General features: G+C 45.5%; 1 protein-coding gene and 1 long non-coding RNA gene across 5 annotated transcripts in view; one reads left to right on the top strand and one right to left on the bottom strand.

Annotated features, from left to right (window-relative positions):
• Window positions 1-17,269, top strand: part of LOC117883439 — a 20,861-nt gene extending 3,592 nt beyond the window's left edge. Inside the window, exons 2-5 of the long non-coding RNA XR_004647265.1 lie at window positions 5,266-5,329; window positions 5,494-5,715; window positions 11,093-11,174; window positions 16,321-17,269. This is a non-coding gene — a long non-coding RNA (uncharacterized LOC117883439). The remainder of the gene's footprint in view (window positions 1-5,265; window positions 5,330-5,493; window positions 5,716-11,092; window positions 11,175-16,320) is intronic.
• Window positions 1-23,753, bottom strand: part of DOCK11 (dedicator of cytokinesis 11) — a 122,023-nt gene that overhangs the window by 3,961 nt on the left and 94,309 nt on the right. For 3 of the 4 annotated variants that reach the window (XM_034782729.1, XM_034782730.1, XM_034782731.1), the window contains 11 exons: window positions 22,323-22,436; window positions 19,891-20,106; window positions 19,740-19,797; window positions 17,543-17,649; window positions 17,263-17,385; window positions 15,778-15,891; window positions 14,725-14,871; window positions 13,514-13,724; window positions 11,446-11,636; window positions 9,967-10,067; window positions 8,227-8,365 (listed from right to left, as the gene is read on the bottom strand). In XM_034782729.1, the coding sequence (XP_034638620.1) occupies window positions 8,227-8,365; window positions 9,967-10,067; window positions 11,446-11,636; window positions 13,514-13,724; window positions 14,725-14,871; window positions 15,778-15,891; window positions 17,263-17,385; window positions 17,543-17,649; window positions 19,740-19,797; window positions 19,891-20,106; window positions 22,323-22,436 (1,521 nt within the window). Of the gene's footprint in view, window positions 1-8,226; window positions 8,366-9,966; window positions 10,068-11,445; window positions 11,637-13,513; window positions 13,725-14,724; window positions 14,872-15,777; window positions 15,892-17,262; window positions 17,386-17,542; window positions 17,650-19,739; window positions 19,798-19,890; window positions 20,123-22,322; window positions 22,437-23,753 lie in introns of those variants that run through there. The other variant, XM_034782732.1, reaches the window with a different exon arrangement.

The following is a 23,753-nucleotide window of genomic DNA, read 5'->3' as shown; positions in this document are numbered from 1 at the left end:
GGGGGGTTCTCTGGAGGGGGTGATCAGGGGATAAGGAGCTGTGGGGGGTTGGATGAGTCTGGAGTTCTGGGGGGGCTGTCAGGAGGCAGGGGTGTGGAGAGGGATTGGGGGAGGCAAGGAGCAGGGGGGGTTGTATGGGTCAGGAGTTCTGGGGGTCCTGTTGGGGGTGGGGAACGGTTGGATAGGCGTGGGGGTCCCAGGGGTCTGTCTAGGGGTGGGGGTGTGGATAACGGTCAGGGCAGTCAGGGGACAAGGAGCAGGGAGGCTTAGGTAGGGGGTGAGGTCCTGGGGGGCAGTTAGGGGCAGGGGTCCCAGGAGGGGGTAGTCAGAGGACAAGGAGCAGGGGGGGTTGGAGGTTCTGAGGGGGGGAAGTCAGGGGGTGGGAAGTAGGAGGGAGTGGATGGGGGTGGGACTAGGGCAGGGCGGGGCTCCCTGGGTGCACACCCTAATGAAATGGGCTGCGCATGCCTATGCTCTTCCAAGATCTCACGTTCGTAGCTTGTATCACTTTGAATAAGCCTGTTATAAGACAAAGCTCCTATGTTTCATCAAGGAGTATCAGATGTGAAACAGCATGAAGGTATTTAAGAAGCCAACTTAAAGAGTTCCTCCTATACAAGCATTCAGGTCTTGAGCAGTCCAGGCAAACAACGCACATTACAACAAAGCTTAAACTTGTTCTTCATAATAATTTTAAAAACAATACTAGCTGCCTATTTAATTTTAAAAACAGCAAAAAATATCCACCTCCCTTTCTTGAAGTTTAAATCTCCCCAGTATGATAGATATGCTTGCTTTGATCTGCTTAGCTCTTGGAAGTCCAGGGGCTCTGGGCTGCTGGCCCCATGGTGCCTGGGGTCCTAGGGACAGCTCTGTCTGCCATTAGGGAATCTTTTCCCGAGAACCCCCTGTAACATTTCGCGAACCCCAGTTTGGGAACCACTGCCCCAGACTATTGTAATGTAAAATAATTTTGATTTCACATGTTCATTTAAAATTATACTGTACATAGTATTCTAACCTGTGAGAGATGAAATTATTGTGCATAACATGACTAGGAAATTCTGAGAACATCTTGTTCAATCAGAAGTTACAAACACTTGGAAACACATAGTACAAACACAACTATTCATTTTAGACACTTGGAACTGTAGCTTTGTTATATTAACTTTCTTTTATAAATTAAAGATATGATCCCAGAGGTAGAGAGATCAGTTTGAAGAGCCAACTGGCCTCGGATTTCATACCATGTTAATGGGGATGGTACAAGTTATTTTTCTGCATCTGTTAACACTATGGTATTATTGATCATAGATTACATCTGTACAACACCTTCCACCCAGAAGATTCCCAAAGTGTGATTACAGTGCAGGTATATCTAAGGGTACGTCTATACTACCCACCAGATCAGCGGGTAGTGTTCGATGTATCAGGGATCGATTTATCACGTCTTGTCTGGACACGATGAATCGATGCCCGTACTCCACCTTGGCAGGAGGAGTAAGCCAAGTTGACGGGGGAGCCCGGCAGTTGATTCGCCGCCGTGAGGATGGCCAGTTAAGTCGAACTAAGATACTTCGACTTCACCTATGCGAATAGCGTAGCTAAAGTTGCGTATCTTAGTTCGAACCCCCCCCCCGCTAGTGTAGCCCAGGCCTAATGGTATAACACCCACACACCCACTTCATTCCCTCCTGGGTTTTACATGCTGTTTAACCCATTCATTGCTGTTTAGGCCAGGAAGCAGAAAACATCAGACAAATGAGGGAAGGAATTTATATAGGCAAGATGTAACTAATCAAGTTGCCAACAAGCCAAGACTTATTACTGTATTCTGGCAAAAACTGCCAGAGTTCTTCATGCCTATACATGGCTAGGATCCTAGTTATTTGCATCTGTGAAGGCTGCACCCTAAAGCACAGTATGCTGCAACTCCACAATGCGGCACAGGCTCAAAACAAACTCAGAGGTTAGAGTTCCATCTACTGAATCATCCACGCTTCCATATTCAGGGGCTTGGGTTTTCATATGCAGTTAAATAATGAAAGAAAAATTTGAGCCTGTTTTCAAGCACAAAGAAAAAATCCCATTTAAGTCCTTGACACACAATATAGCCATGTTTGGGTAGCAGACTGAGAGCATGTGCAATTCTGTGGGCAAATTAATGATAGGAAAGTAAGGGAGGTGTCACTTGATTTGTAAAAGTCTACAGGATCATAATTTCAAAAGTGTCATCCTCTACCGCATGACAGGGAGGACTTGCTACCCCCCCCCACCCCCAGGGCCAGATTAAGGTTATGAGGGGCCTAACTATGAATTATGAAGTCATCAAACGTTCCTCTACATACATATTTACATATTAATTTATGTAAAATTAACAAGTTTATTCTACTCTCACGACATGCAATTCTTCAAACAGATACTTCTGAGTAAGAGGTAGCACGAGGGATGCTATGCTGTCCTTCTCTTAGGCCTCCTTTCTCCTAGGTGGTGGAGTGCTCGTCTGTATGAGGATGAACACTGCAACATTCCCCATCCTGCTCACCTCTTTCAGCCTTGTGCTTCTACCCTCAGCTCTCCCCGGCACAGTGCAAAGCCAAGCCCTGCAGGTGTTTCCCCCAAGCTATGGCCTCTACATCACACACCCTATCTCACTCTGACTGCAGCCTGGGAGGCAGCCAGCTTTTATTATGTAAAAGAAAACCACTCAGGTGTAAAATCCACTGAAGTAGAGGAAGTAGTAGTGGGAAAATGACATTGGGTGGCATTGTATTTTAGGCTGTCTTGCTCTGAAAGCTGCCTCCCAGTGTTGCACTGGCTGAGGATAATGAATTACTGTTTTCACATTGAACCCAAATATTATTTGTGGGATGATACCCAGTTTGCATAGTTAATCTCTAGTGATGCACCGCATCAGGCCATTTTGCCACCAAGCTCTTCCACAATTAGAATAATAGATAGAATCATAGGAGTGGAAGGGACCTCGAGAGGTCATCTAGTCCAGTCCCCTGCACTCATGGCAGGACTCAGTATTATCTATTCTAGAATGTGTGATCAGCAGCTCTGACATGAGGTTTTCTAAGCATGAGTTCTGTGTGCACCAGCCCCCTACGGTTTGCATGTGATTGTTTTAAGCTTTCTGTAAGAAAAAGATAACAGCTAGAAGTGACACAGATCATTAGATGGCTGCTCAGTCATGATATTTAGCACTTCTGTACTATGTTAGCTCTTCAAAATCACTGTACAAACATTAAACAAACTTAATCTAAAGCCTTTCAGCTTTTGAGTGACTAGGAGTTGACAAAACAGAGCTATTCCCTGTTGTGTTCTCTGCCCCGCTGAACAAAAAAACTTCATTGAAAATCAGCATCTTAAAAAACCCAGTAAGGAGCTTTCAAAAGAACAGTCCAACCAAGGCTGCTGTAGTGACACCCTTGTTACATCAGGTCTGGTGTTTAAGGCTGGTGTAGAATGAAGGGAGAGCTTGCTGTTTCGTTTGCAGGTATAAATCAAGTAGACCTTGCTTATTTTTTTCGTTAAGTGCTCAGAGTTTAGGGGAGGAAAGTGCATGAGATTCTGCTTATACCACATGTGAAAAAGCAGAAGGAACCAAAATCTATTCTTGTGCAAAAATCTGTTCTTCCTGAAGTCAATAAGGCTACACAGGTGCAGCTGTCAGCAGGAATTGGCCTGTGTTCTCATTCCCGTCTCGAATCACATTCCATGCTCACCCAACATTTTCCAGTTGGGAAAGAAGTTAGTTTGAATTGGAGCAGAAAAATGAGGACTAACTTCAGGTTTATTTAGCTTTAAGTTTTTGGAATTAAACTTAAAAGAAATCAAATGTGAGGTACTTTTATGATGGATTGAACAGCTAGAGAACCAACCAGCAAATGGACAGAACCTGCCTTTAGCCTATTCAGCCAGTCTTTCTATCATAGCCTGCTAAGAAGTGGATTTAAAATCCTTGAGGGAGTGGGGAGGAAGAAACCTACAACATTGTATGTTGAGCTTCCTCCAGTGATTTTGCAACCCCTTAAAAGTACAAAGATAGGTTGGCCTGTGGAACTAGGTTGAGCATAAGGAAAGAACTTGGTTGCCTGTGCATCCCAGTACAGAAAAATACACCAAAGAAAAAAATTGGATGTCTTTGATTTTTAGTACAGTTCAATACAGTATTGAACACAGTGCATCATACCTCTGAAGCCCCTCGCTGGAAGGTTCTGTAAAAGTTAAAGTACAGGTATCCAGAATAGGATGTTTTGTTTTGTTTTTCCTACAAATGTGTGGGAGTTCGTTCCTTATACATGGGAGGGGCAATAGTTCTGGCTGGAACTGGATAGTGTGTGTGCAGGTTCTGTGCAAGCTTCTCACCCTACCGCTCTGGTACTGCCTCTTCCCCTTCCCATCCCCCTCCCTTTGCCCTGCCCCCCACAGGCACTCACCAGTTGTCCAGAAACGGGACCCAGCATACACAGAAGATGACGGTGATGGGCACTAGGACCCAGGAGGCAGCATCCTGGAGCTGCCTGCCAGCCTCAGCCAAGGAGAGGGTCAGAGGGAGACTCTTCCCTCCCTGACAGCTAAGCAGCGCTCCGGAGAAATTGTGGGTGGGAGGAGCTGGGTGCAGCGGGAGGGGGAGGCAATGCCTGCTCAAACGACACCCACGGCTGGCACAGGTTCCCGTGGTAACCGGATTTTTAGTGTCCGGTTACCAGTGTTAACTGGATCCCTGGCAGTGTGTTCCTGCAGCACAGGGCGACGCAGGCTGCCAGCCCAGCTGAGCTCCCTCCAAGCCACAGGGGGCTGCTTTGCCTTTCCTCTGCAAGCTTGCTCCCCCTCACCCGCCCCGGCTCTGCCCCATGCCTGACCAGTAGGGCGTAAAAATAGGAGGGCCTAAGGCTATTGCCTTATTAGCTTACTGGTTAATGCAGCCCTGCCCACCCCCCACTTCCAGCTTGAAGTCCTCTGGTTGGTGGGAATTTTGGTAATACAATGTCATCAGAAGTGGGTCAAGTTGGGTATCATTCCCCTTTCTGCCACCAACACAATGGTACCAAACATGACAAAACTAGAATAATGATCGAGCTGGATATTTGACAGAATGTTTTTTAAAAAAAATCAATGCTTTTGTAATTATACTTTACCACAGGCCTGGGAAACATGCAGCCCTCACAAAGTTACACCTTGGCCCTTGACTGGCAGTACTGTGTTATCAGTTAATGCTCAGAACATGACACCTGAATCATTTTTTTAATGTTACAGATTACTGTAAAAGGAAGGAGTGCATCAGGTTGATTTGCCATCATTGGGGAAAAAAAAGAAGCAGGTCAGTGGTATTATCAGATTTGCTTATTTTGCCAAAAGAGTTGTAATGAGGCACCGATTAAGACGTCAGAATCCATCTGCAAACAGTATGCCTATAATTATGTAACAATCCCAAAGTAATTTATTAGAAAATCCTTGATTTTACTTTGGTCTTGATCATTTTAGGTATCAATGGGGAGACAAAGAGTACCAACTAGGAGCCGAATCTTTGGAGGATAAGACCACTGAGGATCTGGTTACACCTAACGCTTGTGGCACCTTACATGCTCTAAGAAATGCACACAAACTGAATATGGCAAGGTTGGAGAGAAAGTACATCAAGCAACAGGAAAATTGATGGGACAAGTGCCAGCTGTGGGCAAGACTTGCCTTATACTAAGTCCCAAGGTATGTGTTTAGAGAAGAACACCTGTTTCTTCTGTTGTGAGCCCAAAGGCATTCATTATTGTGAGACATGGCATTACGAAGCTACTGTCATGCATGGTTCAGTGAAGTTTCTTCGTAGCTCTCACGAAGAGGCTGATGTTAAAATTATCTTGCATGCCATCAATGCCACAAAGAAAGGTGCAACTGAATTCCAAATGTTTGCACAAGACTCAGATGTTCTAGTGCTCTCTGAGCAATTGTGATGGAATGCACGCCATACTCACACCCTACACACTATTGTAATAATCTTTGAACAAAGTATGCCTTGAGAGGTATCATTTGAAAACTCATAACTTGCTGATCAGTAATATCATGGTAAAATGCATGTAGCACCATTAGGTGTAAAGTTATGAACATAAGCTGACATCATGATCGAAGTGTGTTTCCCAGATAAGTCTAAGGAGGGGCTAACCCTGTTTCTCTAAAACAAAGGGCAAGCCGATGCCCCAGCCAGATGTAATAAAGTTGATGGGACATCACATATCAAGTGGCCATTCTTTGGCAAGAAAAGGGGACATGGACAAAGAGATTTAGCAAAAAACAGCTGGAGGTCTCCTTCCTCCATCAGACCTCCATCTCCTGGTTCTCAGCTGGAAATGTTTTTCAAGGGTAGGACTGAAATTATAAAAAGGAGGAGCAAACACCCCAAGAGACCTCGTCCTCTCTCTCCCCCTGTCCATTTCGCTCTTTGCACCTGAGAAGACAAAAGAAGCAGCCCAGTTGGCCTCTGGGGAAGGGGCCCTGACTGGAAGAGTTTGGTCCAGTAACACAGGAAGCATGTGATGAGAAATTTTGCTTTGAATCTAATATAGTTTGTTAAGCTAGGCACTAGAAAGTGTTATCTTTATTTTTCTAGTAATCATTTTGACTTTCATGCCACATTCTTTGTACTCACTTAAAATCTCTCTCTTTATAGTTAATAAACTTGTTTTACCTAATCCACTGTGTTTATCTTACAGTGTCTGGGTAACTGTTTAAGATAATAAGCTACTGTATATTATTCGCTTAAAGGAATAATGGACTTAATACATTTGAACTGTCCAGGAGAGGGCTGGGCGGCACAGGACATACATTTATGGGGGGGGAATCTGCGATTGGGAATATGATGGGGTCACCCTGCAGAAGTAACCCAAATGTGGCTGGAAGTTTGCAGTTCTACACAGACACACCGGGGGTGGCTGGCATGCTGGAAGGCTGTGGGAGCTACAGCAGCAAGACACTGTAAAGGCACCTCAGGTTACAGGGCAATGATGAGACATCCCCTCACTGATCTGGATTGCACCGTGGTATGTCACAGAGATGCTACCCAAGATTTTCAGAAGATTCTGTTTTTGTGCCTGCTACTGAGGAGCAGAATCGCAGGGTATCCCTCAGAGACCTGTTCCTATCACTCTGCCAGGCCGCCACGCCCTTTCCGAGTGACACTACTGGAGGTTGGCTGGAAAGACCAAATTATCTTACTGGAAGGCTTTTGTTTCACCCTCCAAAGACTCTGTCCTGGCTCTGGAGGTGCTTGGAAGAGCTGAGACAGTCACTGATGAGGTCGTAAGTACGCTGGAGGTGATTACATGCCAAGTTCGCCATTTGAAGACCAACATTACGACACTTGCCAACATTACATTGGTAGACGTTTTCCAAGAGGCAGGCAGACAAAGCAAAACTGCCATTGAGAAGGGGTGCTGTCTAGAGGACAAATTATCAAGCAATGGAATGGCTCTGGAATGATCAAACATATCCAAAACTACCATCCCCTATCAGGCATGAAGAGGTGTTGAAGGATGGACTGATCATATTAGTCATGTGTGAAATACCATGTGCTTCCCAATCAATCCTTCAACTAATAAAATGCTCGTGTGCAAAAACCAGGTGCTCACCACCATGCAAATGTTTAGCCAGCAGCCTTCCTGGTACAGAGAAGTCCAAGTGTGATATGGACGAGAATCAGTGTGACAACGGATCTAGCAGTGATGCCCTAGATGGAGAGGACTTTGATGAATAAATATTTTCAGTCCTACATGTCAAGGATAACTTCCCTAGGATTGCTAGAGATCAATGTCCTTGTTTATGTAAGCAATGCATTCCTGTGTTAGAGTATAATTAAAAAAAACATTGATTTTCAACATTTTCTCCAATAGGAAGCTATATGATTGTTCTGGGTTTGCCATGTTTGGTACAACTGTGTGTGTGGAAGAAAGGGTTTGCAAATGATACCCAGCTTGACCCATTTCTGAAGACACTGTATTATCAAAATTCCCACCAACTAGAGGACCTGGAGTTGGCCACTGGGGGGAGGAGGGAAAAGGAGGGAGGGAGTCCCTCCACTGAAATGATTCTGCAGAATTTTCGAGTCAGATGACCCCTCTTTTATTCTTCCTATCACTAAGTTGCCCATGGAATGTGATTTCACTACACTGTGCTCACAGACTAGAGATAATATTTCAGCATAGTTTTTGGAGTCTCTTTAATACATGCCTGTTCATGGATGATGTCGGAAAGCTCTTTCACCATGTCTCTGAAGTTTGATTTTAGTCCTTCATGGTACTCTACTTGGTCCTCCTTAATGAGCTGCTCATTGAGTTCCAGAGCAAGTCCACAGGCCTGTATAAACTTCCTGGGGATGAAAGAAATAGGCCCTGGGCATTATTATTTCTCATTCACATTTACAGATTGGAGCCAAAAAACAAACGGATGTGTGCGACTTTGTTTACAAATTTGCCCCATGGGCAAGCACAAGGCAACAGCTAATCCAAAAAGCAACCCACAGGTTCTCTCTTGAGTGGCACTGAGCAAAAAAGGATGTTTGTATTCTATTCCCGGCTGTTACTGTTACTCTTGGATTAAGTTCTCTCTTTCACATAACCGCTTCTCCCCTGTCTGAGGCTGTGGTGAAATAACCGTGTGCGTCTGACTTTCAAAGGCTGTGTTATGAAAGGGACAGAGCTGCCGGGACCGCAAGATTGCACAGCAGGGTTAGGGGTACAAAATGTCTTCCCTCTTTCTTTCGTGGCAAGAATAAGTGTCCGGCACTACTTCCCAGGGTGCCTAGTGCCCCAAAGGGGACAGGAAAGAAGACTCCACAGCCTGCTCCCCCTGTGCATTGGTCAGCTGTCTGGGGTGGGAGGCAGCTGCACCCAGCAAAGGGGGCAGCAGCAGGCGAGCAGGCTAGCAGGCTGGGTGTGCCTCATTGCTCCCGGAGGAATTCTAGATACCAAAGGCAGACTAGTAGGAAGGAGGAGAGAGGGAAGGACAAAAGTGGGGAAAAAGCTACAGTGGCCCTAACTGAATGGAGGACGGGAAGTTAGCTATTTAATATATTTAGTTATCTCTTGGGAGGCACAGAGTTGGGCACAATTCTAAGACCACAGAGAGAATGACAGGATAGATTGGTAGGTAGATAGACTAATAGATAGACAGACAGATGCAAGACAAATTCTTGTTTGAAATCAAATATCTTTGCAAAAGTAGCAATGGGAGCGAGAGTAATGGAACCACATGGACAGTAAATGGATTTATTTATATATTTTGAAGTTCTTTCCAGTTTGACAGTCCCCCTAGAAAAGTCTCTCTTGAAAGATCAGGAAATGAAGCATAATTTAAAAAAATTAACACACACCCACACACACAAAGTCTTTGGTTTTTAGCGAGACATTTCCCCTTTTAAAAAACAGTTTTGTCTAGGTGTTGAGACTGGGCACCTGATAGCTCATGAAAGCTCTAGTTTTCAAAACAGAGTCAGCTTCAGTATGCAGCAACTGGTGTATTTATAAATTAATTATCATCATCATCTTATGGTATTTATTGTAGCCCCAAGTGCCCTAGTCATGAACCAGGATTCCATTGTGCTAGACGCTGTACAAACCCAGAATGAAGAGAGAGTCCCTGCTATCTAAGACAAGAGACACATGGATGGATACAGGCAGACCGATGAAGGGGGAGTATAAAAAAAACAATGAGACAGTATGGGTCAGCGTGACGGGCAGTGGTCTCAGGGTTAGGAGGAGGCAAGATGTTCTGACTAGGATTTGGTAAGCTCATCATGGTCAGGATAATTTTGGGCCAGGAAAGTGGAAACCAGTCTCCTTCCAAAATCAGAAGGACAGTACAAAATCTTTGAATTAGTATTTCAAATCTTAACTCTGATAATTAAAAATATAAGAAAAAACATATAGCCCATTATGACCAGCAGGCTAATTCAATTACTTAATAACCTACCTGAACATTTCTTTTAACTCATTCACCTTCTTAGTGGGATATTTGCTGGCCTGATTGTCATTCAGGAAAGCTCTAGCATAGGCCAGCGGACCAGCATTAACCTAAAACCCAAAATGTGAGAACTCATTTATGCTGCAGCTTTTAGGTTATTTTCAGAGGGTAAGAAGTTTGTTTATTAGAAATATTACTTAAGCTATTACTTCATGCCACTAGATGTGCATTTCTATATGGTCATGGGATAGCAATACTATAGTGCTGTTTATGTAACAGAACAGAAGGCACCTGTAGTTCAAAATGTTAGGCTTTACTTTTGGGAATGGAAAAAATTTCTTTACTGATATTCTGAGTAATTTTCAATAAGACATTATGATGATATTGTCTTGATAAGTATATCTTCATACAGAATTAACAATATTAAGCAACATATTGAATCTTGACTACATATTATGATGTTATTAACATTTCCCTTTTTTCCCAAAAATTATTTAAAGACATTATATTCAATATATTCCTGGTTTGAATCTCTTTAAGAGGGCAGCTCCTAATATAAACCTTTCAGTCCTGTTCAAATTCTATTGCTAATGTTTGTTTTATTTCCTTCAGGATGTTTTTCCAATTTTTTATTTATTACCACTAGTCCCATATCATGTGCATGAAAGAGGGCCTGGCTGTCTTGCATTTCATACAGATATCTGGGGCAATATTATGTATTTTATTATATTGACATGGAGAAACACCCTGTAAACTAAAAATTACTGAACTTGCACTATGTTAATAGTCGAGTCAATATCCATTGTCTGCATCATCTCATCCCATTATTTTGCTGTTATTTCACATTTACAGTCTCATGAAATTACACATTCTAGACATAATCTTGAATGCTGCTTACTTTATTAAAAATCACTTTCAGAGAAGAAAAGCACTAACCAAGCTATCTGCATTAGAAAATTTTACACACGGGTTTGAAGTTTCAGCAATCTAGATACACTAAAAAGAATGCACGATATGAGTTTATCAGCTACAATGGTTTGCTTTAAGGGCTGTGCTAGACTTTACTTTTCTATTTATAATCTTTACATACAAAAAGAAAAATGAAGAAATTGATATTCCTTCATTTCCTTTTTAGGGAGTGACCTCTTGACATGGGCCATGTCTCAGACTGGGGACAAGTCAGGATTCATGAAGCTGTTTCTGTCTGTCTTTTCCAGGTCAGTCTTTCAGAGCTGTTAAATATAACCAACACCTGCCACAAACAAACAATGGGCAAATACATATGGGCCTGATTCTGCGAACACAACATAGTGTTTACTCCCATGAGTAGTCCCATTGACTTACAGTGGTAAGTACTACAGTAGGTATTGTTGGCAGGATCTGGCCTGCAGTGCTCCAATGAGCTAGTTAATGATTTCTGGAAAGTAAACAAGCTGTTCTGTCAACAGAGTAATGATTTCAAGGTGCTGCGCTAATGACGGGCCTTACCTGTACGGAAACGCAACCTTGCAACTTGAGCTGCAGCTGGATCATGTCAACCTCACTGGAAGAGCAGAGTTTTTGCAGCTCTGCTGTCTTGTCTTTTATCTCATCAGTAGCAACATCAATTGGCTTGAGATTCACCTGTTGTTCGTTATTTACTGGAATTCTCTTCTTCACATATGGAAACGAGTTTGAAGCTATTAAACATAACAAACAGAATGTACAGTCTGAAAATCTTCTCAGTGGACCCCTTCCCAAAGGCTCACAGAACAGGTCTAGACAGGTCCCTATCCTGAGGATTTCACAAAGCGAAGGTAAAATCCTGGCTGTGCTGAAGTCAGTCGTAGTTTTGCCACTCAGTTGCAAGAGGAGTCAGGATTTCATCCATAGTGTTTAGGCATGACATGATCACAAACAAGAGGGGGAGGAAGTGGTAAGGTTGAATAAATCAGATCTAAAACAATATGGAGACTAAGTCCATGTCCAATTAAAATTAAAAATTCTGCACAGAATATTAAAAATTTAAAAATATTTTAAAATTCTGCAAAATTCTGCAAATTTTTCCAGTAAATAAATGTGGAAGCTCCAGCATGGCATTGGGGAGCACAGATCACTGGCTGCACAGAGGTGGGACAGGGACTCGATGGTGAGGCTGCACCCAATCCTGACACAGCGCCAGGGCTGGGCCTGCCCCAGAAACACCTCGGGAACCCACTCCTCTGTGCCAGGCACACCAGGTGTGGGCAGGCAGGCTCAGTGTGGAGGGGCTTAGTGGGGGGGATCCAGGTGTGGGGTGAGAGGGTTCTGTATGGGGCAGTCTGGGTGCGGGCAGCTCAGTGGGGTGGGGGTGCCAGGGGGATCTGGATGCACAGGTGCTCAGTGGGGGAGGAGGGTCTGGATGCAGGGGCAGTTGGACTCTGCAGGGAGGTCCCAGGTGAAGGTGGCTGGGGCTCAGCATGGAGAGTCTGGGTGCTGGGGAGTGGGGCTTGGTGGGGTGAGGATCCGGGTGCAGCTGGTTGGGGCTCAGTGGAGTGGGGGTCTATGTGCGGGTGGCTCATTGGGGTGATCCAGGTGCACAGGAGGTGGGGCTCATCAAGGTGGGGATTTGAGTGCAGGGGGTGATCTGGGTGCAGGAATGGGAAGGCTGGTTGCGGGGGTTGGGGCTCAGTGTGTGTGGGGTCTGAGTGCAGGGGTGGGGGTCCGGATGCAGGGGAGTAGGGACTCGGCAGGGTTCCAGATGCATGGGCGTTGGGCTCAGCAGGGAGGGCCTTGTGCAGGGGGCTGGGGCTCGGCAGGGTGGGGGTTCTGGGGCCGGGGGGTTGTAGGTGTGGGGAGTGAGGCTTGGCGGGGGTACTGGGTATACGGGGTGTCCAGATGCAAGAGGGTTTGGAGGACAGGGGAGCTGTTCCCCATACAGTGACCCCGCACTCCAGAGCTGAGGAGTGATAGGGACAGGAAGCGGGGTGTGGTGGAGCCAGGGGAGGTTTCTGTGGGTGGGTCTGACCCGGCCGCTTTGTGCAGGGGAAGTGCGCTCCTCCCCCATCCCCAGCCCAGCCTGGACTAGCAGCTGAGCCCTGCACAGAGTAGGGCTGAGGAGGGCCAGGTGTGCGGGGGTGGGGCTTGGCAGGGTGGGAGTTCAATTACACCTCCACCTCTGCCCCCGCAGTGATTTACTTCTCCGCCGGCTGCTCTGGGAGTCTGAAAGGATACGCCCATGCTGCTGGGGAGAGGCACGTGACCATTCTTGCAGCTTCCCTTTGCTTTCCCGTCAGAAAGTCATTTTTCTGCGGGGAAGTAAAGAAATCTGTGGGGGCCATGAATTCTGTGCCCACATAATGGTGCAGAATTCCCACAGGAGTAATTTGAGATCCAGGCGTTAATACTGTAATTAGCTGACACTTTAAACATTCTATATGTGGAAATAAAATGTAACAAACCGAAAGGAACAATTCTGCATGATTCTAAGTTACAGGAGGTATTCCTGCCATTTTTTGGAGATTAATCAGCTGTGATTTGTGTGTTAAAACAATATTTGCTGATTCCTATTCCCTAATGTTTAGAACGTCCTACTCACTAGTTAGAATGGTCCGTCTTTTGCACTGCTCTTCCACAGAGCCTTGTTTTTTCCCAGATAAGGTATAAGGAGATTCAAACACAAATCTGCAAATGTTGTGATTTCTTTCAAACTCAGTCTTTCTTTCAGAGAGTTCTTTGTCTTCAAAGTAGGGCTTCACATAAGTCACTTGAATATGAGCATATTTGGGATCAAGATCTTTGACATTGACCTATGATAGAAGAGAGTTATTTACTAAAAGAGGAAACAGGCACAAACTATATTAACTACCAGTTTAGATATTCACATATTTATCCATCCTGGGTGTAATTCACCCCATGCAGAGGACCTGCATGAATCCTATACATCACTTTAGTTCCACTTACACGCTATTTCAAGGGCTTAAGTGGCACACAGGCCTTGGACTGACCCTGATGCCTCGGGTGAATTTCACCCACAAGAATTCCTTTGGACCTCTGCCAGACAGCGTCAGGTTGCTTATGCAATAAGCTCCCAGCACCTTCACACAGTAACGGCCTTCCCCTGCTCACATAGCACTATAAAGACACAGTCACACCCTGTGATGGTGACAGACATTTCAAAGCTACTGCAAGTAGTTCCTGTGTTCAAAACACTGTCAGGTTTACGCTCAATAAAAAACACAATTTACTGCTAGAGGGATGTGCGATTGCAGCAGAACGGGCATGTCAAGCACCTGCTGCACGGGAGGAACTCCCATGAATGGAACACGTCCTAGGGAAATCCCACGGCATCGTCCTAGTAAAAGGGAAGAGTTTGCAAAAGGGACTAGGGGCATCTCATGCCTGCCTGGCAAGTCCTGAGGACCCATAGCCAATCCTGTCCCTGACTATATGGGCATCAGCCCCTCTATGCTGCTCCCTGCTTTCTGCCTCTGGCTGCGTGTCTCAGTCTGGAGAGGGTGCAGAGCATGAGTTAATACTTCATTCACTGTCACCTGGAAGCCCTCCAGATCCACCTCCTTCTGGTCTGAAACCTGCCTCCTCCAAACCTCACAGGGCCCCGACTGTGTGATGTTTACATGGAGGGAGTTCTATAGGAGTGAGGAGGACAATCCCAAAGGATTGGGGATGTTAAAATGGAGTCTCCATTCCTCTGAATCTCTCTACTCTACAGCCTAGAGCTCACTCTTCCAAGCATTTTGTTAGCAGGGCTGTCTAGACTCAGTGACACCACATGCCGTTTAACTCCACCTTATTTGAATCCTGGATAATTTTTACATTCTCTGCTCCGAATTTTTCTCCATAAAGTTTAAGAAGTCTCAGGGAGATCTCCGACAGGCCCGTCAGCTTGGGTTCCTTGTAAATGTATTCTTTGCCATCCTCTTCTTCAAAGAAAGTCTAGCATTAATCAGAAAGACGTAGGTGGTGAATGGAGAGATTTCTTGACATTAAACATTTAATTTAAAACTCATTTTAAAATGGTTTTTAAAAAACTTCTCAGATAAGATAGGTTTATATGTTAAAACGATCTCTGTGCAGTAAAAGATAAAAAGTTGGTGAAACTTTCAAAGTGAAAATCTGGAACCTGTACCGGGAATAAGGCTGAATATCATTTAGTCACATTACTGTAAATGTAGTTCGAATGATCCCAACATATAGAAAATTAAAGCCAGTTGTTGCCCCTTGTACATTTTATTAAAAGGGATTCTGTCTTTGATTTTATAGAAGTCCAAAGTGAGAGACATCAGACTATGTGCACTGCAGACAGAGCCACTGTTGGAGTATGTCAAACCTGTAATAACAGTGGGCCATATTGTGCCACCAGTTTTTAAGCAGACCTTCCCCCTGAACACACCCATGCTAATATTCTGAAAAGTCACAATGATTTTCTGCAGAGGGAAATATCCATGGTCGCTATTGGTTCTGTATTGCTTGTGTAATCTGAAGTGTTTTTAAACTTTGTTAACTCATTACAGTAATATTTATACAGGGTAGGATTTTCAAAAGCTTCTAGGTCATTTAAGAGGAGAAATCTCATTAAAAATCAATGGGACTTGTATCCTAAATCAGTCAGCTGCTTTTGAGAATCCCACCCAGTGTCATAAAGCTTTGTAATAACACATTAACAAGGTACAGAAGCCCTGTACTGAAGAGTTTACTATATAAAAGAGCACAAGTGAGCAAAATACAGAACCATCTTAAAGAAGCTAGTGGTCAACACAACGAGAATGCTTCCTGAATGAGACGGCGGAGCAAAGACAGGGTGCTTGGGGCGGTTAATTGGCAAGCTGATTATGTACTTACTTGTCCATAAAAGGCCACTCGGAAAAAGGTTCCTAGAAGTCTTTTTCTTGTGTGCATCACCTCCAATATTTTAGTGTAAGCATTATGAAGTGTTCTGTACAACTGAGTAAGTTTCTGGAAAGCAGAAAAAGCCAGGTGTGTTTCAACATTATTCAAGTAGAATTATGTGAGCAGGAAGTCAGAGCCGATCCTGCAAAGTACTGAGCACTCTTGCCCTGATTCAGCCTAGCACAGAAGCTCCTTTGAAAATGCCAGACTTAAGCATGTGCCTAATGTTAAGCACAAGAGGAGTCCCATTCATTTCAGTAGGGCTGTTTCTATTAAACTTTAGCACACGCCTAAATGCTCTGCTGGGTTCAGAGCTCAGCACATTGCAGGACTGAGTCTTTGAAAGCAGAGTTGCTTGAAATATTTCACTCAAAGTATTTCCAATGAAAACCGCCATTTTCTGAAAACTGAACTTTTTGTGAAAAACTGCTGATATATTTGAAACTTTCTGTTTTTCCTGAAGCTTGTGGTGACATTTTTATTTTTATGCCTCAGCCATATAGGCATTGCTGTCAGTGAGGCCAATGGGATCATCCAAGGACAGCATGTGGCCCATGGAGTACAGAAAATCACCTGGCATCACTGAAAGCCTGACCTCAAGAATGCCTTCCCTGCAGATTTGATTGTGCATTGAACCTGTTCTGAGGGAAAGTAACATATACAACTGCATGCTGGAACATAGCTCACATTTCTTCTGTCTGGTTAGCAGCTGGAAATGACGTGGATTTAGGAATGTGCCTGCACAGTACTTTGGGCTGTGAACCACTAAGATAGGCAAGCACTGCGCATTAAGCAAGTCAAGACATGCTGGAGGTACAGTTTTAATGTCTGATTTCTCATCTGCTTTCAATGACTCAATTCCACGGTCTACAGCAGAGCAGCTGGCGATTGTATAGGGCACAACTAATTTCTCCTGGCTGGTGTCCTGCTGAAGTGGGTTTGGACACGTTGGGCTGCATTGCCTCTTGGAAGAAAGCTCAAGGACCACGGGAGAAACAAGTATCCGTCTGGGAACAGGAGAAAATGTTTGCCTTGGGGCAGCTGAAGCTCTGGTGGCTCTGGGTCCCAATTAGTGTCAGTTACCCCCAGGTCAAAGGAAGGGACTCATTCAAGTTTTAAAAAATCCTCAAAGCTTTGAAGCCTTCCCAAGTCTAAGGGCACCCAGAAACAGGGGCTTCTTTGGTGTGGATGGTAGCTATAATCTTTGCTGAATTGGGTCCCTATTTAAGAGATCTCTGTATCTGCGGCATCTCATGGGAACTATTAGCCTCCGGATTCTTGCTTTAACTTATTTTGTTTAACATTCGTCAATAATACAGAGTGTGCAAAAGAAATGATACAACCCATCACATTGGCTCATCACTCACAAACTAAGAATTTCTTTACTAGCAGCCTGGGGAATTCTCATTAACACAAAGCCAAGCTCCAAATAGCTACCTCAAACTCACGGCGCTTTTCATAAATCGGAATGATCAGTTTGGAAACCTCTGAAATCGTTTCGTAACGTTCTGCCTTCCACAGGCCATCTACGCATTGTTCCAATAGCTCCACTAGGACTTCCTGTATGAAGCACAAAATGGAGGCTGTTCATAGTTAAGTAATCTTAGGGAGATGGACCATGAAAGACATCAGAACAATTCAGCAGCACAAGGGTGGGTGACTCATTCTTAAAGAATTATTCTCATTCAATCTAAGGTTCTGCGCTTTGGAATCCCACCTCGCTGTAGTGAACATCCATCATCCCAGCATCTTCTTTCATGGCTCCCTCTTCATCAATATTGGGCGTAATTTTCTTGAAGGATGAGCATCCATTAGGGAACAATTCTATGGAAGGCAAAAAGAAAAATAAAGTTAGAATTAAAATATTATCGAACAGTCTAATGCAGTGTATGGAATACCATGCTATGGTTACCCATGCTCCATCTTTGTCATGCAGATTCCCATTGTACTTGGTGCATTTGTGCATGAAAAGCTAAACTTACTTTCATGTTATCTGTTATACAGTGGCTTATGTTTTAGCATAGTTAATATTCACCATCATGCCTCAGCATGGGAGGCGGTGTGGGCTAGCAAATAGGGCACTTATATGCGTGTCAGGAGACCTGGGTTCTATTCCCAGTGCTGTCACTGATTGACTGGGTGACCTTGGGCAAGTTACTTTCCCTCTCTGAACCTCACTTTCCCCTCCCAACCTTTGTCTGTCTTGTCTCTTTGGACTGTTAGATCATTTGGGCCCAGACTGGCTGGGCATGTTCTGCACCTGAGCTCAGATCTCAGTTGGGGTCTCTAGGTGCTACTGCAGTAAAAATAATAATGTCCAAAAGCACTTCAGTGAAAGAGTCGATTGCAAAGTAAAAGGGACAAGAAAGGTCCCAAGGCTGCTCTGCCTTTGTACCTCAAAAGGGAGGAATAGAACCCAAATAGATGAATCAAGACGTTAGAGAGTGTGGCCTCCAACTGACCCCTCTGCAGCTGCAAGGAATTTGGGGAGTATTAACTAATCACTGAGGCATGGACACATATTGCCCCTTGTGTCAGCCATACTGTTCAACAAACTGTCAGTCTGCATGTCCTCTGAGACTGTGGCTTACTCCAACAGCCTGGATCTGTCTGATGGCAGAGCCAGCTGGCCTGCTCCTTCTGATGGACACCAGCCATGACCTGGCAAGCCTGTTCCATCTGGTAAGGGCCCCACTTCTCAGAAACACGCCCTCCTCCACCAATAGCCTTGGCTTCCTCTACCACAAAGCAATGAACACGTGTCTCACTTAGCAACTACTGCACAGAGTCATCCGTGAACCCCTGAGGGGGGCTGCACTGTACAGGAGAAGACAGAAGGAACAAGGGTGTGTTTGTGTTCTGAATGTGCATGCTGAGTGATGGGCAGTGCTGTATGCTGTAGCGCAGGGTAACGAATGCGCAGGGTTGCCTGTTTCTAGTGGCATGGAGTCTGAAATTGAGACTACTTCCTTGGGCATGGCAAAAGTGTCACTTTCCTGCCCATGTGATGGATGAGCAATGCAGTTCAGGAACTCACACATCCTTTGGAACTGTTCCTCTTTTGCTGCTGGCTTCGGTCTCCCTTTCTCTCCAGTCACATGACTGGAGAGTATCCAGATTTGCAATGACCCTTCCATTTGCAGTCATGTACATTTTGTATATGTAACCAGAAATGTTTTCGACGAACACAAAATATATACTTCTCTGGGACTTAGGCCCCCAGTATGCCAATAAGGAGCCATCAATCACCTTTGCGAACTACAGCTGAAAATCAGGGTTTCCTGGTCTCTGCTCCCTTCTTCCTAGTGTTTGCAGATCAACTGCAGTCAGAGATATTCAAGCTACAGTTTCAATGGCGCCCTTTAGATTAAAAGATCAGAGGGAGCCGACAGGTGGAGTGCAGTGCATTAACTGTCAGAGTAGGGAGTTATTCGAAAGAAAAACTTGTTTTTACATGCAAAATGGTGATATTTTAAAACCAACCAGTCTGCCCGCCACTTCCTGTTCTGCACTAAGCCACAATGTCCTCTGTCACCACTGGCTCTTTATCTAGTTGTACAGGGCGTAGAACAATTCCGCTTTCACTGCACTTAGCCTGTACGCCCGCTGTGAAGGAACGCACTACTTTGACCTCTATGCAATGACACTTGTGGCATGATCAAAATATTGGGGAGCCAGTTTTTACACTGATTAGGACATTTCAGTCCTGTGTTTGAATACTTAGACTGGCATTTACATGTGTAAATTCCTATGCCGTAGAGTTCACTATTTTAGAAGAACCCAGTATAACCTGAAAACAATTGTTTTTCAAGATCAAATTCACTTGATCTGATAACTTTTTGATGACCTGTAAACTCAGAGATGGACACAAAGAAAAGGCTGCAGCATTCCCCACTCCAATAGTAAACTCTTACTTTTTCTGTGAAGAAACTCTGCAACAAGGGCTGCTACATGGACATAACACATGGCAGCCTGCAAAATACAACAAAACAGGAGCAGTTACTATGTCAGCTGGAATCTCTGCCTCTCCACACCACCTGTTTTCAATGGAATCTGACAGATTACCTCAGAAAAGTCTCCATTTTTGACATGGATCTTTGCCATGCTGTCCAGCCATGTTTTCCTGAGCTCTGGGGTACTAGCATAGGACTTGGCTAAGCTGTACTGTAAATCGATCAACATTTCAGGGTCCTTTTCGTGTTCTTTCATTTGAGCAGTAGCCATAAGCACGGTACGGATTCTCTTGGTCAAATCTTTGACTTCTGAGGGGAAAGCAGTTGCCTGGCACAAAACAAATCTAATTAGAAGCAAACACAGAAATAAAGATGTTCGAGGTTTTTGTCACAGACAGACAGATGTCAACCCTTCAACTCACTGAGCGTGCAATGGATTTAATTACTATGTACACTGCAGGTAGCAATTTTCACATGCAAGGTACAGGAGATGATGCTGACTGGACTTTTGATCCACGAAACCTATACTGTGTCATTTTGTTATGCAATCAATGCATTTCACTTGGGCCTGCGAATCCTCTTGGTCAGGGCCAAGAGTTTGCAACTCTTACTTGAGTTGCTCCTGTAAACAGTAGCCAAATGGATTTCAGTGGGACTACTTATGCTTACGTACCCTACTGGATTGGCATGTGGGTGAGCGAGTGCTACTCAACGTGAGTACAGGCTACGGAATTGGGCCTTCAGTCATTCCTGAAGTATTTTTCACTTGAGTCAACGCCTGCCTCACTTGTTCGCTGTCTAATGTGGTCTATTGTACTAAACGTGTGCACAGAACAAAAAAAATGCTAAGTAAAAACTAGAAATAAACAGACATACTCCCTTCCCTGAAAAGTGTATTACTTAAAAGGTCCACATGCAGGGCTGCCCCTAGCCATTTGGGTGCCCTACGCAGCCCCCCTGCGGGGGGTGCTGTGTGGGGCCCCAGGCCTCCCTCCCCAGGTCCTGGGTGGCAGGAGCTGTGGGGGGCCACTTTTGGGGGCCCCACAGGCCCAGAGTGGCCCAGGGGATTAGCGGGGGGCCAGTAGCAGCCCGCTCCGCTTTCCTCGCCCCGGCCCCAGCCGTGTCGCTCAGGGGAGGGGTTTGGGGGAAGGATCCCCCCACTCACCAGCAGTGTCGGGAAGCAGAGCAGCCCGGCCCCAGCCTGCTTTACTCCGCCAGCTCCCAGCTGCAGCACTCTGCTTCCTGCCACGGGTGAGAGCTGGGGGCGTCCTTTCCCCAACCCGAGCGACATGGCTGGGGCCGGGGCAAGGGAAGCGGAGCGGGCTGGGGCCATGTCTCTCCGCTTCCCGCCGCTGCCGGTGAGTGCGGGGGGCGATCCTTTCCCCGCACTCACTGGCGGCAGGAAGCGGAGCGCCGCGGCTGGGAGCTGGCAGAGTAAAGCAGGCTGGGGCCGGGTTGCTCCGCTTCCCACCGCTGCCGATGAGTGCGGGGTCGCTGGGGGAAGAGGTGGAATGGGGGTGGCCCAGGAGTGGAGCAGAGGAGAAGGGTAAGAGGCAGGGCGGAGGGAGTTGTCCGGGGCCCCGCACTCCCCTAGGGATGGCCCTGCCCCTTGCAGGGGGGGACCGGCCAAGGGATAGGGCTGGTAGCTGGTGCGTATGCAGCACGCAGCTGCCTAGGGCACCATGAAATTTGTGCACTGTGTATGCTGCGTATGCCTAAGGACAGCCCTGTCCACACGTATAAAATACAGCCAGCAAAGAAAGCGTGGCTCAGTGAACTTCAAATGCACATTTACATTCCTGTGCAGAACAGAGCTACGGATCTTTGCCTGTTACCTACCAATTCCAACGATCAGTTTCATTCTATCACAGGGCATAACTCTACTTAGGTTCTCCTCCTCCCCTGTCTTTAAGTAATATGAAAATTATGGTCTTATAAAACATTTCCCAGGTTTTTCCTTTCCTAAACTGGCAGTTACATATTGTAAAATGTGACCAGATTGCAAGCATTGTATATTGATATTTACGGAAGCAGACAGAATTTATTCATACTACTTTAGCACTAAGGCTTTTGCTTTCCAAAAAAGGTAGGCTGCAAATAATATGGTGAACATTTCACCTCTTTTACAGAGAGCGACTGTCTCAATTTTTTATTTTTAATGGTTAGTTTTATTACACGAGAAACATCTGGTCCTCTCTTCCCTCCCTTTGCTAGAAATTCTTGGAAAGATCTTTGGATGACCAGAAAATGATGCTATACAAAGCTGTAACCTCAACAGGAGTTCTCCCTCCCATCCAGCTGCAATAAACATGACAGTTAGCCTGACACAGCTCTCACAGTCAGTGAGTGAGAGCTCAAATCGCCGCGGCCAAAATGCTTGTTTGCTCTCACTCGACACACGTAGTTCAGCAGAGGGTTACACGAGTAAATAGTAGAAATACATAACATTCGATCTTTAAATCCGATCTCTGTGTACATTTCCCAGACCATGTACTTGGTGGTGGTAATGCAAACTTATTATTTGTTTTAATTCATCCAACTGACCTTCATGGGCCTGTCACTGTTTGCAAAGTTATTAATAATGAATAGCGACTCCTGGAACCTCGATCCTCCATTTAGTGCCACATCTGCTATTAACTGGCTCACTGCAATTATTATCTGTTGGAAAAGGGACAGGTTCTCATCCATGTGCTTTGTTGTCACAATTGTATAAAAAGACGTTTGTGAGTCAAAAATCTTTCAAACAGAATGAATACCATTAATCGTAACTAGGGCTCTGGGTCTGCGACCGCTGTGATTTCTGCAGCAGGAGTGTGGCTGACCCCAAGGCTGCCCAAGGCACCAGCTGCTGCTGGAGAGGCCTGGGACCAGCTGCACCGGGCAGCTGGCCCCGGGGACCGCCTGAGCAGCGGCCAATATGGGTGGCCCAGGGGACCACCTGAGCAGGGGTCCTGGGGGGTCCTGGCAGTGGTCCTGGGGCGGCCGGAGCAGTGGCTGGCCTCCCATGGCTCCCCGCCCCAGCGGTGGCCTGAGTGGCAGCAGATCCCCCCGGCAGCTGGTGCTGTGGGCCCCCCAGGGCTGCCTTCCCGCCACTGGTGCCATGGGCCCCCAGGCTCCCCCGCCCTCCAAGATTCAGTCAGGGTATTTGTGGTATAAGTGATTCTTTGCTTCTTGCCCGTGACCTGTCCATGACTTTTATTAAAAATACCCATAATTAAATCGTAGCCTTAATCATAACCAGTCTCATTTCCTTGTTTACTCTTCAAAATCGGATGATTATTAAACCAGGACATAGTCCTGCTGTCAGAACAGCCCATTTTAGGACTAGGACTAGAACAAGCGGACTACAAGTCCTGGGCAGGAGTTATTAGATGCTATGTTGTATTTATCTCTTTGGTGATTTATCACAGCTTGTAGCCCATCTGCTACTCTGGCGGCTTTTATCATGACTGAAAACAACAATACAACAAAAGCCAGAAACAACCCCCCAGAAGAATTCCTCCCCCAATCCAACAGGCAGGACTCTTCCCACCTGACCATGGACAATTACCCCCGTTCTCTTCACCGGTCTCTTGGCAAAGAGGTGAGCCTTGCAAGCATATTCTGAAACTCAATCCTCTCATCCATAAGGACCCTGGGCCAAATCCTGAAATCACGACTTAGACCAAACTCCCAGGAAAATCCCTGGAATCAATGGGATTTCTGACCTGATACGGACTGCAAGATTTAGCCTTCTTAAAAAAAGTCAAACTCCTTCTCAGACTGCCTGATGAATAGGACAGGCTGCGGTTGAGAAATCCCGGTAATACCCAGGAGTTCTGGGTTCTATTCCTGGCCCTGCCTGTTGAGCGACCATGGGCAAGTCACTGCCCTGCTTGGTGCCTCACTTTCCCCAGCAATAAAATGGGGAGGGACGACACTGATCTCCTTTGTAAAGCGCTTTGAGATCTGCTGATGACAAGCGCTGGATGACAG

This window comes from Trachemys scripta, chromosome 9 (genome assembly GCF_013100865.1).
Source record: "Trachemys scripta elegans isolate TJP31775 chromosome 9, CAS_Tse_1.0, whole genome shotgun sequence".
Taxonomy (NCBI): Eukaryota; Metazoa; Chordata; order Testudines; family Emydidae; genus Trachemys; species Trachemys scripta.
The sequence above is the reverse complement of the archived record's forward strand: the minus strand, read 5'-3'. Positions and strand labels throughout refer to the sequence as shown.